Raw genomic sequence first — 16,145 nt, 5'->3', positions numbered from 1 at the left:
CCAGCATGGCCAGTGGTCAGGAATGATGGGAGTTGTAGTCCAGCAACATCTGGGGACCCAAAGGTTGGGAAAGGCTGGTTTAAGGCAACCCTTGCTGCAATTAGGTGGATAATCCTCAATAACACCATGGATCTTACATAACAAAGAATAGCTACAATAGTATATATGGAATAACATTCATGTGATTTTCAAGTATTAACTTCCAAAATGCTATTTAAAAAAAATATATATTTCCTCCAAATATGATTTGTTTGTTCCTGGAGTTCTCACATCTTTGGAGAGTGTCATTAGCATCGATTTTACTTAATCCACACAGATGCCCAACTATCTCATACTCATAAATCCATTGATGCTGGATCTCATCCAATATCTTTTTTTTTGTACTTAAAATTCATGCATAATGTGGTTTGAGAAACCTGCTTCTAGTCTCCTCTGGAATTGTTTTCCCAATATTTCTTTCCCAGTTCTGTTAAGTGAAAGTTTCAATTTTAACCTCTAACACTGTTCAATAAAACTTGGCTTTGAATGCCGGTGATCAGATTGAAACTTTCTTCAATTTCTTAAAGGGCCACATTTGATAAGTAATTTGTTTACAGTATGTCTAGCCTGAAATACTAAAACAATTTTTTTGTCTATCCACCATCTCAAAGTTCCATGTGAGTTTTCACTACTGCATTTAACACATTTTTTTTATTTCTGAGATGCTTTATTCTTTCTGAATATGCGTGTTACCTAGTGGATTTGTGTCTTAATACTTCACTATTATGACACTTTGACATTAAATAGAGCAGTGGTTTCCAGTCTTTATGAGTACTGGACTCCCTTTGTAACCTCAAAACGTTTCTTGACTCTCACATGCTAATTGTAATTTTAGTTGCCGTCAACTGAAAAAATACATACCAAAGCATTAAATAATCTTAGTTTTTATCCATCGCAAAAACAAAGAAATATTAAAAAAAGAAAAGAGAAAAGAAGAAATTTAAAAAAAGAAAAAAAGAAGGAAAAACAAGGTTTTTTATAAAGATACATCTCATACAGCTTATGTATATGTATAACAAAAAGCATTACCAATAATATAATACACAAAGCATATTCTCCAGTGGGCACCAGGACAGCGTCAAGTGGGTACAGTCTTCCCTTGCTAGTGCTTGAGGCAGGAAAGAGTTAACACTCCAATGGACCATCAGTGCAGCCTCTCCCATGGAGTGACAGTTCATTTTTCCTGCCTCACTTGAAAGTATTACACTTATAAAACTAACATGACTCAAAATAACTTTGTGTTTGATGAAGCCAACATGAACTTGGAAACTTCTAGATCAGTTCCCTGATCTTTCAATCTCTCCCCATTTTCCTTGTGTTATTCTTCCTCTTGTTGCATCCCAGCGTGGGCCTTGGCCTGGTGCCCACTGGAGAAGGAACTGTTTTACTCACCAGAAAGGTGTTTCTCTGGGGGCACCAGGACACCACCAACCTGTTCTAAATCAACCAGTGTTAATCATTACTTCTGATTTGTATGAACAATCCAGCAATCTGTTGTGGTGGGATATAAACAGTTGATAATTTAGACAACAAAAAATTGCTAGAAAATATTGTCTGAATAAACTAAACATAGATATATTCATCTCAAATTAATATTATTTTCAGTGTACTGTTTTGGAAGCCTACCTTTAAATTATTTGAATGTTCTGTTGTGGTGGGATATAAACAGTTGATAATTTAGACAACAAAAAATTGCTAGAAAATATTGTCTGAATAAACTAAACATAGATATATTCATCTCAAATTAATATTATTTTCAGTGTACTGTTTTGGAAGCCTACCTTTAAATTATTTGAATGTTCTGAATTAGTTCACTGAAATGGGAAAAAAAGCCTCCAGGCTGTGGTTTAAGTTGTTTAAGTTAGGTTTTGTCTTGTAGAGATGTAACAGATTCTGATAATGAGGAATATCTGGCTCTGATTGGAAGAGACTCGTAATTGGAGAAATACTGAAAGTGGAAAAGGTTCTGAAATGAATTTCTCAAACTAGATCAGGTTTGCAAGTAGACACCATTTGAGAGAGACCAAAATCAGAGAAGTAAAATAGGCATTTTATAACGAGAGTGGATTCAAAAATTGATTTTTCCTAAATAAATGGCATTGAGATTTTTAAAAGATGTTTCCTTTTAATTTGTTGCATTATTTCTGCTTAAAAATAAAGTGCTACCACACCAATAGTTACACATTCCTAAATAATGTTCATGCTTGAGTGCTGTGGTTTATGTAACCAAAACAGTACCACACACAAACAAGAAGAAGGTATTGACAGGCGTGGGGGAACCTTAAGGTTTGTAAAAGTACAAAACATATTTAGGGGAAAAAACGTAAAGGGCAAGGAGAATACCCCAAAACAGTCTAGTGCGAGTGAGGCCATGACATACAGCTCGTCTGTTGGGGATGAGGGAACAAAAAGCCAGGTGGGAGATGGAATGAAATACCATGGAGGAGGGTATGATTGACTGGAGCAGTGAACTGAAACACTCTACTCTGCAAAATTTTGTTGCATGCTCCACTGATTAGAAAATGTTTTGTCATAATTTTCTTTGTTTGCTCCAACTTTAAAGCATAGATGGTTGTCTACCAGCCCATAGGCAGTATCCAACCTACATTATTTTATCTGCCCCCCACAAGTTTTTGCTGCCTCATCCTCCAGATCCCTAAAGAATGTGTTCCCACTTATGCTTGTGTGATAGGTACTCAGGGGTGTGATGTCATCATGATAGGGAAGAGGTCTGGAGAAGCAAAAGAGATAGATTCCTTGACTAATCCTGTCTTGCAGAGTGCATAATGGGAAGAGACTTCCTGCTAGAGGGGGCAACATAACTGAAACTGAAAGCTCAGGTACTTTGCCCTTGCTTAAAGCATACCATCAAAAGCTCCCGTATGAGGAAATGCTGGATCTATTCACAGAAAAAAGTGTGATGGAATGTAACTGGCTCCACCAGCAATAAAATTATTTAATCCACCACATGTCATGGTAAGCCATATTACAAACAAACTATGGTTTACCATGAATGCCAAGCTGCTCAGATCCCTCCCATTCCGCTCCACCTTGGCTGCCTCACCTAGTTTGTTTGGAGAGAAACAAACCATGAGCACTAGTTCACATGTAATGTTTGTAGCACAAGCCTCATTTATTGCTACCTGTCACTTTAAGATTGCCAGGATCTTTTGTTCTCCATTTGGCTTTGATGGAGGAGTCACATCCAAGTGCTGAGGAAAGTCTTTATTTCCTCAGTGATCCATCTCCTATTCCTATTCCCTCCTTGATGGCTCATCTCAGGCCTATTGTCACCTTGAGTGTTTCAGCCCTGAAGCCCTGGGCATTCTCCCAGGTACTTGACTGCATTGTGACTGGCTGGACAATGCTAGCTGTCAGTCAAGACCTACCTGGGTTAAAACTATTAAAACTGGGCTGTTGCCACACAGTTCTTTGTCTCCTCAACCTCTAAGTGTCCATCTATGCTGCTACGTGTAAGGAGATCAGAAACCTGTTTGTAAGTAGCTATGCTAGGATAGACTTGAATTAAAAGTTTCTTTTTGTTATTTTCTTGAAGCAACATTCTGTCTCTTCATTTGATCTTTCTTATTTATTCTTAATAAACCTCATAAAATAGGTTGTTGGGGTATTGTATGCATTTCTGCCAGACTCAAAGGGAATTTACCTCTCACATGCCTAAACAGTCCTGGTGTCACACTATATGTGTCAATCAATCTTTCTTATTACAGTCAAAGACCAGCTACACATAAAATAACACCAACAACCAGGAAAAATCAAACTGCACAGAGTTTGATGTACAGAGATTGAATTTTTAAAATGTTTAAAAATATTTCTTTAAAAGGAACATTTAATGGACTGTCACGTCACACCTAACTTTCTCCAATGAATTGCAGCAGTTGTGTATTTAGCAACTGCAAGAGTAACCTGGGGAGAAAAATCCCCTAGCAAATAATCTACATAAAATCTTTCTGATCTATCAGGTATTGACTTTAAAATGGGCATAAGTATTTGCTGTCTTAAGTCATAGTAAAAAGAACAATGAAAAAGCACATGTTCATTGGTCTCAATCTCATCAGCTCCGCATGGGCATATTCTTTCAGAATAGGGTATTTTGTTATATCTACCCATTAACAAAGCAGAGGGAAGTATATTTAACCTAATTAGCGTAAAGGCTCTCCTGTATTTGGGTAATTCCAAAGTCGATAAATAAGTCATTAAAGTACAAAACTTAGAATTATGTCTTTGATTTTTAATTTGCATTAAATGATGTTGAAAGTCATTGTCACTAATACGCTGTTTAATTGCTGTACTTGCTAAATCTAGGCCCATATGTAAAATAGTGGAAAGGGAAAATCCTAATTTGGATACTTTATCAAGAACAGATTTAACCCAAGGGGAATGGAAGGAATCTAATAAAACATGCGGGGCCAATCCATTCGGATTAAATAACAATTTCAGCCATAGTAATATTTTCATTTTCCAAGCAAGAGATTCAACAGACTGAAGGCCAACTTCTAACCTCAATATAAAGCTAGGCACACAGGTGGGTACTCCAAGGATAGCTCTAAGGAATGATTTCTGAATAGATTCTAAGCTTGAAATATTCTCGCTTATGAATAGTTGAGCGCCATAAAGTAGTTGTGGAATAACTTTTGCTACAAAAACTTTTATAATGGGTGAGACAAGTTGGCCGCCCTTGTTATAGAAAAATGATAGTAAAGCCTTAGTTGTCCGCTTTGCATTTAGCATTGAATATTTAAAATGCATTTGCTGGGAACCAACTGATTGAAAAACGATTCCTAAGTATCTAAAGGTTTTAACCTGATCTATACAATAATTATTAATTCTCCAAACATGATGTATTCTTCTCCTTGTAAATACAAGGACCTTTGTTTTCTCATAATTTATTACAAGTTCTTCCTTCAAACAAAAAGAGGCAAATGCCCTCAGGAGTCTTTTCAATCCAATCGATGTTAGTGATAGGAGAACTATATCATCAGCATAAAGGAGATAAAATCTCGAGGAGCCAGCCAATTTCGGAGAATGAGAGGGGATAGAGGCAAGGCTTTGTACTACTGCATTAATATAAATATTAAACAATAGGGGCGCCAATATACATCCTTGCTTTAGTCCTTTAAATGTAGGAATTGGATTTGTTAAATGCCCCTTATTATTACAACGAATTTGCAAATATGTGTTATCATAAAGGCCCTGTATGAGTAATAGTAAGCGCCTATCTATATTCAAGTCTGACAATTTCACCCATAGTCTTGTTCTTGATATCAAATCGAATGCCGATTTGAGATCGATAAAGGCCGCATACATGGCTCCTCTCTTTTTGCAACTATACTTGGTTACCAAGTGTTGCAAAACAAGGGCATGATCAAGAGTTGAACGTCCTAGAAGAAACCCGGCTTGTTCTAGGGCCAAAATTTCATTTTGATTTATCCAATGTAATAATTTTTTATAAAGATAACTCGTATATAGTTTGCTTATTATATTAAGCAAACTTATTGGCCTATAATTAGCCGGGTCTAGAAGAGAGCCTTTCTTATAGATGGGTACAATAATTGCGGTTCCCCAACCCTCAGGAATTTGCATCGTGTGTTTAAGCTGGGGTCTGACAGGGAAGAGCTAGGTAAGTTGGGTGCTCTCCCTGTCTCCCCTCCCCAGTACCTGTCTTGGACCCCACAAATTGTGCCTGTCTGGGGGTACTAAGGGGGTATGGTGCCGGCCTACTTGATAGCCTTGGCACAACTGGCCTATGTAAATAGGCAGTTGTGGAAGGAAGGGAATAAAAAGTATTTTACCCCCTTCTGTTACACTAGCACAGTGATTTGTTTCCTTCCCAGTCAGAAAAAAGAGGAACATGAGGAATGCAATTAGAGCAGCATGCACTAGCACGCACCTCATTCATTGTAGGCTATGGTTTGTTGGTAGCTATGGCTTACTGTGACATGCAAACCAGGCCATTGTGTTTTATTATTTATCATATATTGATTTAAAAATGGTTCAATATCTTAGTTGCATTCTTAGCTGATACTAATCTGTTACAAATTCCAATTGGGTGTTATCTGTTCAGTCTACCAGTTGCAAATGCATATGGCCCCCTAGACTGGCTATCCTTGTTCTCAAGGAAGAGTTTGGTTTGAAAATTAGGGAGAAGAGTGCATTAGTGCTTAAATATGAATGAATATTCAAATACTCCTTTTAAATACATGCGTGCATTTCATAGCTGTAGATTGCATAAAATCATGTTGGTTCTTTTATTAAAATACCCAGTTGCTACATAATTTATTGCTATAGTTTCAAATACTAGAGTGCTTATGATTGAGAATCTTCTCATTAAGATTTTACTGAAGTGACAGCCTTGTTGTATGCAGTATTAAATTGTTTTTGTCACCTTCTGTTACAAATAGAGTACTTTGTCAACCAGCAGTGCCAGAAAACTTTACAGCTCTTCTTTCTCCTATCTTTCCCCTAGGCACTACAAGGCCTCCCAGAGATGGGGAGGTCCCTGGGGTGGACTATAATTTTATTCCTGTTGAACAGTTTAAGGCACTAGAAGAAAGCGGAGCCTTGCTAGAAAGTGGAACATATGATGGTATGTTTGAAAAATCAGTCCACCAGCTGAATTACTGGATGAGCATCTTGCCATGTTTGGTCAGATTCTATATTACATTATTTTGTTTACAAGATAATTCTTCCTTGTCAAGCCCTACCTTTTATATACTCCCTGTCAATGTTCACAATTATTTCCTATTGCAGAGGTATGTTTTTTAAAAGAAGTTAATATAAGTTAGAATCTTAAAAATGTTAGATTCTCTTAAATAAGTTATTGTCCAGTTTCCAAGGAGAAAACTGAGATTCTAGATTTCAAGATGTAATAGAGCAGTTAGTGATTAGTACCAATTCCTCTCTCCTGTGTTTACAGGTGCCTTGGTAAATGACAAATACAGTGTGTGTGTTATGTGCCCTCAGGTCGATCACGACTTATGGCGATCCTATGAATCAGCAACCTCCAATAGTATTTGTTATAAACCACCCTGTTCAGATCTTGTAAGTTCAGGTCTATGGCTTCCTTTATGGAATCAGTCAATCTCTTGTTTGGTCCTCTTTTTTTTACTCCCTTCTGTTTTTCTCAACATTATTGTCTTTTCTAGTGAAACATGGCTTCCCATTATATGTCCAAAGTATGATAACCTCAGTTTCATCATTTTAGATTGTAGTGATAGTTCTACTTTAATTTGTTCTAACACCTAATTATATGTCTTTTTCGCAGTCCATAGTATCCGGCAAAGCTCTCCTCCAACACTACATTTCAAATGAGTTCATTTTTCTCTTACCCGCTTTTTTCACTATCCAACTTTCACACCCCTGCATAGAGATTGGGAATACCATGGTATGAATTATCCTGACTTTGGTGTTCATTGATATATCTTTGCATTTGAGGACCTTTTCTAGTTCTCTCATAGTTACCCTCCCCAGTCCTAGCCTTCTTCTAATTTCTTGACTATAGTCTCCATTTTGGTTAATGGCTGTGCCGAGGTATTGATAATCCTTGACAAGTTCAATGTCCTCATTGTCAACTTTAAAGTTACATAAATCTTCTGTTGTTATTGCTTTAGTCTTTTTGACATTCAGCTGTAGTCCTGCTTTTGTACTTTCCTCTTTCATCAGCATTCGTTTCAAATCAGTACTGGTTTCTGCTAGTAGTGTGGTATCGTTTGCATATCTTAAATTATTGATATTTCTCCCTCCAATTCTAGCCCTAACGGAAGTTGGGTTGCATTGTCTGCTGAGAGAGTTTGGTTCCTTCTGTATGGAGGAGCTACTTACTATTAACTATGCTAAATGTAAAGTACTGATCTTCTCCAGGAATAGGCACAAGCTGAGGTGTCAAATAGATAACCACCCTATTGAACAGGTCTCGACCTTCAGATACCTTGGTATATCATTCCATTCGCTAGGCTCATGGAATACACATTTGTATAGATCGGCCGAGACTGCCCAAAAAACAGTCAAGGGAATTGTGTTTTTTTCTACTCTAAGGGTGGCCAACATGTGCCCTCAGCCTTACAAGTATTTAATGCCAAGGCCATTCCTCAAGCACTCAATGGGACGCAGATTTGTAGCAGTGGTAATTATGCCCCCCTCGAATCCATCCACTCTAAATTTCAACGGTCAATAATGGGTGTCCCCAGATGTGTTCCCAACGTAGTTGTACGACTCGAATTGGGAACCTTACAAATTGAGACCCACGTTTGGATATATCGTTTTAATTACTGGCTGAAGCTCCTGTTTATTCCCACTGGTCTGCCTCCTCTCACACTGGTGGACACTTTCCAGTCCAAATGGAAGTTGATATTGACAAAAAAATTGGAAGCCCTTGGCTTTTCGCTTCAGGAGATTGGAATTTTAGGCTATTCGAGGGCTAAACTAGCCATTACTCAACGCCTTAAAGACATTGAATTCCAATCTAATCTGTGTTTGGCCGCGGCCTATTCTCCCCCCTGCTTAAATGCGAAAGCCTGTGCACTTGCCAATTATTTGATTAACTTGCACATCCCCAAATATAGGATATTGTTTGCCCTCGCAAGATTTGTCCTCCCTTCAGCACTTCTGGAGGGTAGGTATAAGGCTGCTCCCTTTTGTGAGCGTGTATGTCCTTGCGGGGCTGGGGAGATTGAGTCAGTGAGCCAAGTACTGCTGCATTGTTCTTTCTATTTGGACCTACGTTCTCATTTTCTCTCTCCAATTCTCTCCAAATATGATTTGAGCCCCGAGGCCGTCATCATACAGTACCTATTGGCAGACCAGAACCACATGATTACCGGGAAAGTAGCTGCTTTTTGTACAGCTGCTATTGCCCGTAGAAAGAAATTAGTGCCTTGTTGCTAGGAAGTGTTAAATGGGTTTACACTGTTTTAAATGACATCATAATTATAGTTTTAACTTGTTCTATTTTTAAAAAAATATTATTTTTAATAATCTGCATGGAATTATGTTGTATTTTCTGGTCATGTACTGAAATAAATAATTCACATTCAGCTATTTCTCCCTCCAATTTTCACACCTCCTTCATCTTGGTCCAATCCTGCTTTCCGTATGATATGTTCTGCGTATAGATTAAATACATAAGGTGATAAAATACTTTTAAGAGTTTCATCTGTCATCCACTGAGATTTTTCTCTCCTTTTAGCTAGAGGTATTGTCTTTTTAAATTCTTCCCTGATAATGTCTCTGACTTCGATCCATAGTTCTTCTTGTTCACTGTCAACTAAGTTTAAAGCCTCAAATCTGTTCCTTATTTGATCTTTATATTCTTCTGGGATGTTATTTAAATTGTATTTTGGCATTATGATTGCTTTGTTCTTCTTACCTTTACTCTGATTTTCGGTATTACCATTTCATGATCTGTATCACAGTCTGCTCCTGGTCTTGTTTTTACAGAAAGTATGGAATTTGATTCCTGTATTGACCATTTGTCCACGTGTACAGTCGTCTTTTTGGTTGCTCAAAAAATGTGTTTGCAAGAAACAAATTACTGGCTTCACAGAATTCAATAAGTCTTTCTCCTGCTTCATTTCTATCTCCTAAGCCCCACTTTCCCACAATTCCTAGTTCTTCTCTGTTTCCTGCTTTTGCATTCCAGTCCCCCATGATTATCAGCACGTGTTGTGTTCCTCTGCATAAAAGCTCTCTAATTCCTCTTCTTCTGCGTTTGCTGTTGGAGCATAGACTTGGATGATGGTTTTGTTAATAGGTTTCCCATTAAATCTCATTGATATCACTTGCTTAGACCTTGTGTTATAGCTCCTAATTGCTTTTGCTACCTCACTTCTCACTATTAAAGCAACCCCATTTCTTAATTTCTCATTTCCTGCATAAATATTTTGTAGCTGCCTGAGTGAAAATGTCCCATTCTAGTCCATTTTAATTCACTCACACCAAGTATTGTAATGTTGATATGTTCCATTTCTTGTTTGACAATTTCTAACTTTCCCTGGTTCATGCTTCTCACATTCCATGTTCCTATTGTGTACATCGTACAACTCCGGACTCTCCTTCCGCATCGGTGCGCATCAGCCTCTAGGCTTCCATTTGATTTGACCCAGTTGCGTCATTAGTCACAGCGCTACTCGCACTTGTCTATTGTTCTTCCCCAATAGCTTGCTAAGTGCCATCTGACCTGGTGGTCTCATCTTCCAAATACAATAGTACATTGAAATTAACCTAACCTACTCTTGCTCCTAGCTTTAAGCATTGCTGTCACTCAAGGAGGCTGTCCGCATCACTATTGAGAATAGGGCAGATTTGTTAAAATGTGGTGTTTACTTTCCTAATGTAGAGACTGAGAATGCTAGAGCCAGGCACTCAGAAATGACAGGTTTGTGACAAAGTATATTGTTGCAGAGTTTAGAGAATATTATTACCCTAAGTGTCAGGAAAAGCAAATATAGCAAAATCTTGCACTATCTAATGCTTGAAAGTTGCTAACTAGCATTTGGAAGTTGCTTTGACAGCTATGCCATATCAGTTCTGCCTTCTTATAGGTGATTCAGAAAATTGTATGAACACATCTAAAATCTGAGCTATAACCTGAGAGAAGATTTTTTAAAAGAAAAAGGATTACATCTGTATAGCTGCAAGTTGACATCTTATGCCATAGCATAAACTTATTTACACTGTTTAAAACAGCAACAAAGAGTGTTGTGGGCACTTTAAAAACTAACACATTTGTTTTGGCATAAGCGTTTATGGACTACAGTTCACTTCACTGGATGCTTGAAGTATTACCCTGAGTTGCATATAGAAATATGGGATAAATTCAGTTCAGTTCACATTTAAAACAGAATTTATCAAATTCACACTTTGGAAGACAATATGAGAACTGAAACACAACCATCCTTCAAAATTCACACTTATCTAAATTGTGCAATTCAACTTTTCAACCAAGCAATGTTTTTAAAAATGCATATATTGGAGGAAAGTGTGCATAAAAATAAATATAGTGAAAGTAACACAAAAATGCATTATATTAGGAGAAATTGCTTGCAAATATGTGTACATGAGTCAAAATTGCATACAAAAATGTGTTTATTAGGAAAAAATGTGCACTAAAATGCTGAAGAATTTTCATCTGGATTTTCTTTTAAAAAAAAAATCTCGCTGCAGAAATGTACATAACTGAGTTTAAGATTGGAAAACTGAGACATGGAGGGAACTGAGATTGACAGATCTTTCTCACCATAGTTGCAGATATATGCATTGTTTTGTTTTGTTTTTGGCATGGGATAGCAGGGAAATTGTAAGCACTGAGGTCAGATAGAAATGCAGAAAAGTACAGATGTTAATAATTACATTAACTGTTCAGTCACAAAAAAGTTAGCTCAGATTGCTGACATTGGTAAGCCAATTAACATGTCGTGTGTTTACTTTATTTTTTTAAATCCTTAATTTAATCCTCAAGTGAATCTCCCCCCTGCATTGAGCAGGGGGTTGGGCTTGATGGCCTTATAGACTCCTTCCAACTCTACTATTCTATGATTCTTAATGAATTGTAATTCAGTGGTTTCACATTGCAGCGTTCCTTTTAAAGTTTCTTTGTTCCAGTATGGGTACCTTATAATGCCCTAATAGTGTCATTCACAGCACTCATGCATCTGCCAGCTATGCCCTGTTGCATCCTACATAGAACAAACAGATCAGCCTGTACACAAAAGAATGAATGGATACAAACTGGACATCAGAAATGGCAATATCCAAAAACCCGTGGGGGTGCATTTAAATCTTCCAGGACATTCTGTAATTGACCTTAACGTGAATTTCAGCTTAAACAAAGGAACTTAAAGGGGATATTGCAACCTGACATTGCTGAATTAAATTTCATGAAGAGGTTCAGTGTTGTCACTTGTGGATGGCTTTTAAATTTCCAATCCAACTTGTGCATCTATTGGATGGAAAGGCAAGAGAGGAATAGATAAGATAACATTTGTCTAAGGTGGCTTTAAAAGCAGCATTTTCACTAGCCTGGTTTGAATGAGAGACGCACAAGCCTTTTACCTGTGTGCTCTGTCTTCATGCTGCCTGTTCCCACCTTGACATGCTGTGATAAGCAGAAAGACTTCAGTTAACCATAGTTTCCTGTTATGTGAAAACTAGGAAACTATAGTTCTAAGGTTTGTAACATGCCAGGTTCTTAAGCCATGGTTTGAAGTTGGTTTGAGATCTGTCTTTTTCTGAATCTGTTAACCATAGTTTCCTTGTTGAATGTAATGGGAAAGTATGCTTAATTGAAGATTTCCATGCATCATGCTGAGAAAGGAGAGAAGGGGCTGTGTGCTCAGGCACAAGACTTGTTCATATCTGTTAAGCCAGAATATAGCCTGAATGCAGCTACATAGTGTACACTCTTAATAATTTTGTCACTCTCTATCAATGTTGAATATTTATATTTGCACAAATATAGCTATGTTATGCATAATTTTAAAACCGGCTTCTGTGTTAAACGTTTACTTGTTTCAAGACATCCTTTAAATTTAAGGCCCAAATTTTGTATAAATATTTGCAGGTGATTCTTTTTAAGCTTTCTAAATTGGTTTGCTTTTTGACATTTCCCTAAATGACAGTATTTAATCAGGTAACAGCATTTGCTGAAACTTTCAGTTACTCTGCATTGCCAGTATTATTCTGCCTTGCCTACTGACCTTTGGTATGGATTTCTAAAATAATTTGAAAGGGCAAAATGTCAGAGAGAGAGCAAACAGAGCGAGTGAACAGGGAGAGCAAACTGTCATGGCCCCATCAGAGGACTCCTCCGATGAGGACGACTCGGGAGTAACAGCAGCAGACCCAGGAGCAGCAGACCCAGAAGGAGACACGGAAGAGACTCCTGAGAATCCAGCTCCTTCTCCCCCTCAGCTGCAGAGCACCCCGGATACAGCGGAGGCCCTGCAGCCAGACGCAGACAGTGAACAGGATACTCCCCCCTCACCTGCAGAACGTAGACAGCAGAAGGTCAGGCAGAAGAGAGGCAGGCCTGGCCCCTTAAGGCCCAAACGCTGAGGGCTCACACCTGCTGTCAACCCTGCTCTTTATAAGGCACACCTTGGCTGCAGCTTGTTGCTGACTGCAAGGTCAGGCGTGGCTTCGTGTATTCCCAGTTTCCCTGCAGCATCTCTTGGACTGACCCCTTGGCAATTGATCCCGGACCTCTACTGACCTCGCTTCTGGACTTGTGACTTGGCAAGTAAGCTTCAGACAGGCCTGGCCCTTATCAGGTTCCCTCCTCGTTGGCCTGGCAGATTTACAACCAGTCTGCCGGCTAAGGACTTCCCTTCCCTGCTAACGACCCAGGAATTTCCAACCCCCACTGCTGACTCAGTGCAGAGCTGACACAAATAGGAGTTTGACAAAGGTGTTCTACAGGGGAGTTCAAGGGGAGGTCTCTAAAAAAAAACACCCAAGAAAACCAGAGTACTAATTCTCCTTGTACAGCGCACTGCATACCAGTGGGACTCTCAAGTTTACCCTGTAGTAGGAGAGGACAAAGCACAGGCCACTCCAAAACAAGTAGTTAGAAGGAAACAAAAGATAGAAGAGAGTATGAACAGAAAGGATACTCCAGTGGTTGTGACCTGCAAGGTGTGTGCCATGTTTGTTTTCTTGGCTGAGAACAACATGGCGTACACGTGCAACAAGTACAAGCTCGTGGCACTGTTGGAAGAAAAAGTGAGAGGCCTGGAACGGTGGGTGGCCACACTGAGAACTATAAGAAAAGATGAAGAGTTCTTAGACAGAATGCTGGAACAACAGCAGCAAAGAGAAGTGGAGGTGGAAGAGCAACAGCATGTGGTAGCAGAAGAGGAGACTGTTTTGTAGAGGAATAACGAAGTGGAGGAAACTCAGTGGGAAAGGGTGACAGTTAGGAGCAGAAGAGCTAGAAGACACCCTTCACCAGTGGAACTATGGAACCGCTTTCAACCACTCAAGGATGAGACTGGAGAACAGTCTGTGGAGGAAGAATTACAGGAGACCCTGTGCGACAACAAGCAAGAGGCTGAAGTTCAATCAAGCAGGGACAATGAAACCTCACCCCACAACAAGAAAAGAAGAGTACTAGTAGTGGGAGACTCCCTACTGTGTGGGATCGAAACCCAAGTATGCTGAGAAGATCAGTGGACTCGCCAGGTATGCTGTCTACCAGGAGGATGGATTAGAGATGTGAAGAAAGGGTTGCCATCACTCATCAAGCCCACCGACAGGTATCCCTTTCTCCTCATCCACATAGGAACAAATGATACTGCCAAACAGAGCTATGAAGAAATCACATCAGACTTTGAAGCTCTGGGAAGGAAACTCAAGGACTTTGGGGCCCAGATAGTTTTTTTCATCCATCCTTCCAGTACTTAGAAGAGGAGTAGAAAGGGAAAGAAAAATACTCGTGTGAATGACTGGCTACGAATGTGGTGCGGACATGAGAGATTTGGATTCTGGGACCACAGGCTATGCTTCCTGGAAGATGGACTGCTGGCAAGTGATGGGTTGCATCTCACAAGGACTGGGGAGAATATGTTTGGCCACAACATGGAGAAGTTCACCAAGAGGGCTTTAAACTGAATCCTAAGGGGGAGGGAGACGTAAACTTGGTGGTAACAACTGATGAAGGCTTGTGCACAGTAATGGGAACAGAGAGAGAGATCGGCTGTAATAGGGACCAGTGACAGTCCTCAGAAAAATGTAGTAAGGAAGCCAAGCCATAAATCACATTGTCTTCGATACCTGTATACTAATGCGCAGAGCATGGGAAACAAACAAGATGAACTTGAACTCTTAATACAGGAGGGCAATTACGACTTGATAGGTATAACTGAAACTTGGTGGGATGACTCCCATGACTGGAATACAGCAATTGAAGGATATAACTTGTTCAAAAAGAACAGAAGGAATAAAAAGGGAGGTGGAGTCGTGCTATATGTTAAAAATATATATCCCTGCACAGAGATACAGGAAGATGAGCTTGGTAGTTCCACCGAGAGTATCTCGATTAAAATTAATGGGGCAAGTAATAAAAGGAATGTGGTGCTTGGAGTCTATTACCGACCACCCAATCAAGGAGAAGACAAGAATGTAACTTTTGAAAAGCAAATTGCCAATTTTTCGAGGAGGCATGATGTACTCGTAATGGGGGTCTTCAATTATCCTGATATCTGTTGGGAGACAAATTCTGCCAAACACGGCCCCTCCAAGAAATTTCTGACTTGTGTTGGAGATAACTTTCTCCTACAGAAAGTGGAGGATCAGCTATCCGTGACTTGATTCTAACCAACGGAGATGAATTGGTGGATGAAGTGGCAGTTACGGGAACTCTGGGGGAAAGTGGCCACACCATACTTGAATTCTTGATTTTAACAGAAGCAAAAGCTGAGAGTAGCCATACGCGCATTCTGGACTTCAGGAAAGCTGATTTTAATAAACTCAGAACAATTGTAAGTACGGTTCCATGGCAAGCCACCCTAATGAGAAAAGGAGTCCAAGATGAGTGGGAGTTTCTAAAAAAGGAAATTCTAAAAGCGCAATGGCAAGCAATTCCAACAAGGAAAAAAGGGGGAGAAACAACAGAAGAAGCCAATGTGGCTTCACAAAAAGCTTAGAGATGACCTGAAAACAAAAAGGTCACATACAGGAAGTGGAAAGAAGGGCAGGCCACAAAGGAAGAGTACAGGCAGGTATCACGGAATGGCCGGGATGGTGTCAGGAAGGCTAAAGCTGAGAATGAGCTGAGGTTAGCAAGAGATGCTAAAAGCAACAAAAGAGCTTTCTTCAGGTATGTCCATAGTAAAAGACAGAGAAAAGAAATGGTAGCACAGCTACTCAGTGAGGATGGCAAAATGATAACAGATGACAAAGAAAAGGCAGAAGTCCTCAATTCCTACTTTAGCTCAGTCTTCTCCCAAAAAAGGATTTGTGACCCTCCTGGGAAACATGAAGTAGAAGGGTCAGGATTGGACCTTGAGATTGATAGACAAATGGTCAAGGAATACCTAATCACTTTGAACAAGTTCAAATCGGCAGGGCCCGATAAACTGCATCCTGGAGTATTG

General features: G+C 39.3%; 1 protein-coding gene across 4 annotated transcripts in view; it reads left to right on the top strand.

Annotated features, from left to right (window-relative positions):
• MAGI3 (membrane associated guanylate kinase, WW and PDZ domain containing 3) overlaps positions 1-16,145 on the top strand; it is a 274,835-nt gene that overhangs the window by 152,709 nt on the left and 105,981 nt on the right. For all 4 annotated transcript variants that reach the window (XM_061631977.1, XM_061631976.1, XM_061631979.1 and 1 more), the window contains one exon: positions 6,524-6,643. In XM_061631977.1, the coding sequence (XP_061487961.1) occupies positions 6,524-6,643 (120 nt within the window). The remainder of the gene's footprint in view (positions 1-6,523; positions 6,644-16,145) is intronic.

Source organism: Rhineura floridana, chromosome 6, assembly GCF_030035675.1.
Source record: "Rhineura floridana isolate rRhiFlo1 chromosome 6, rRhiFlo1.hap2, whole genome shotgun sequence".
NCBI classification, from domain to species: Eukaryota; Metazoa; Chordata; class Lepidosauria; order Squamata; family Rhineuridae; genus Rhineura; species Rhineura floridana.
The sequence above is the reverse complement of the archived record's forward strand: the minus strand, read 5'-3'. Positions and strand labels throughout refer to the sequence as shown.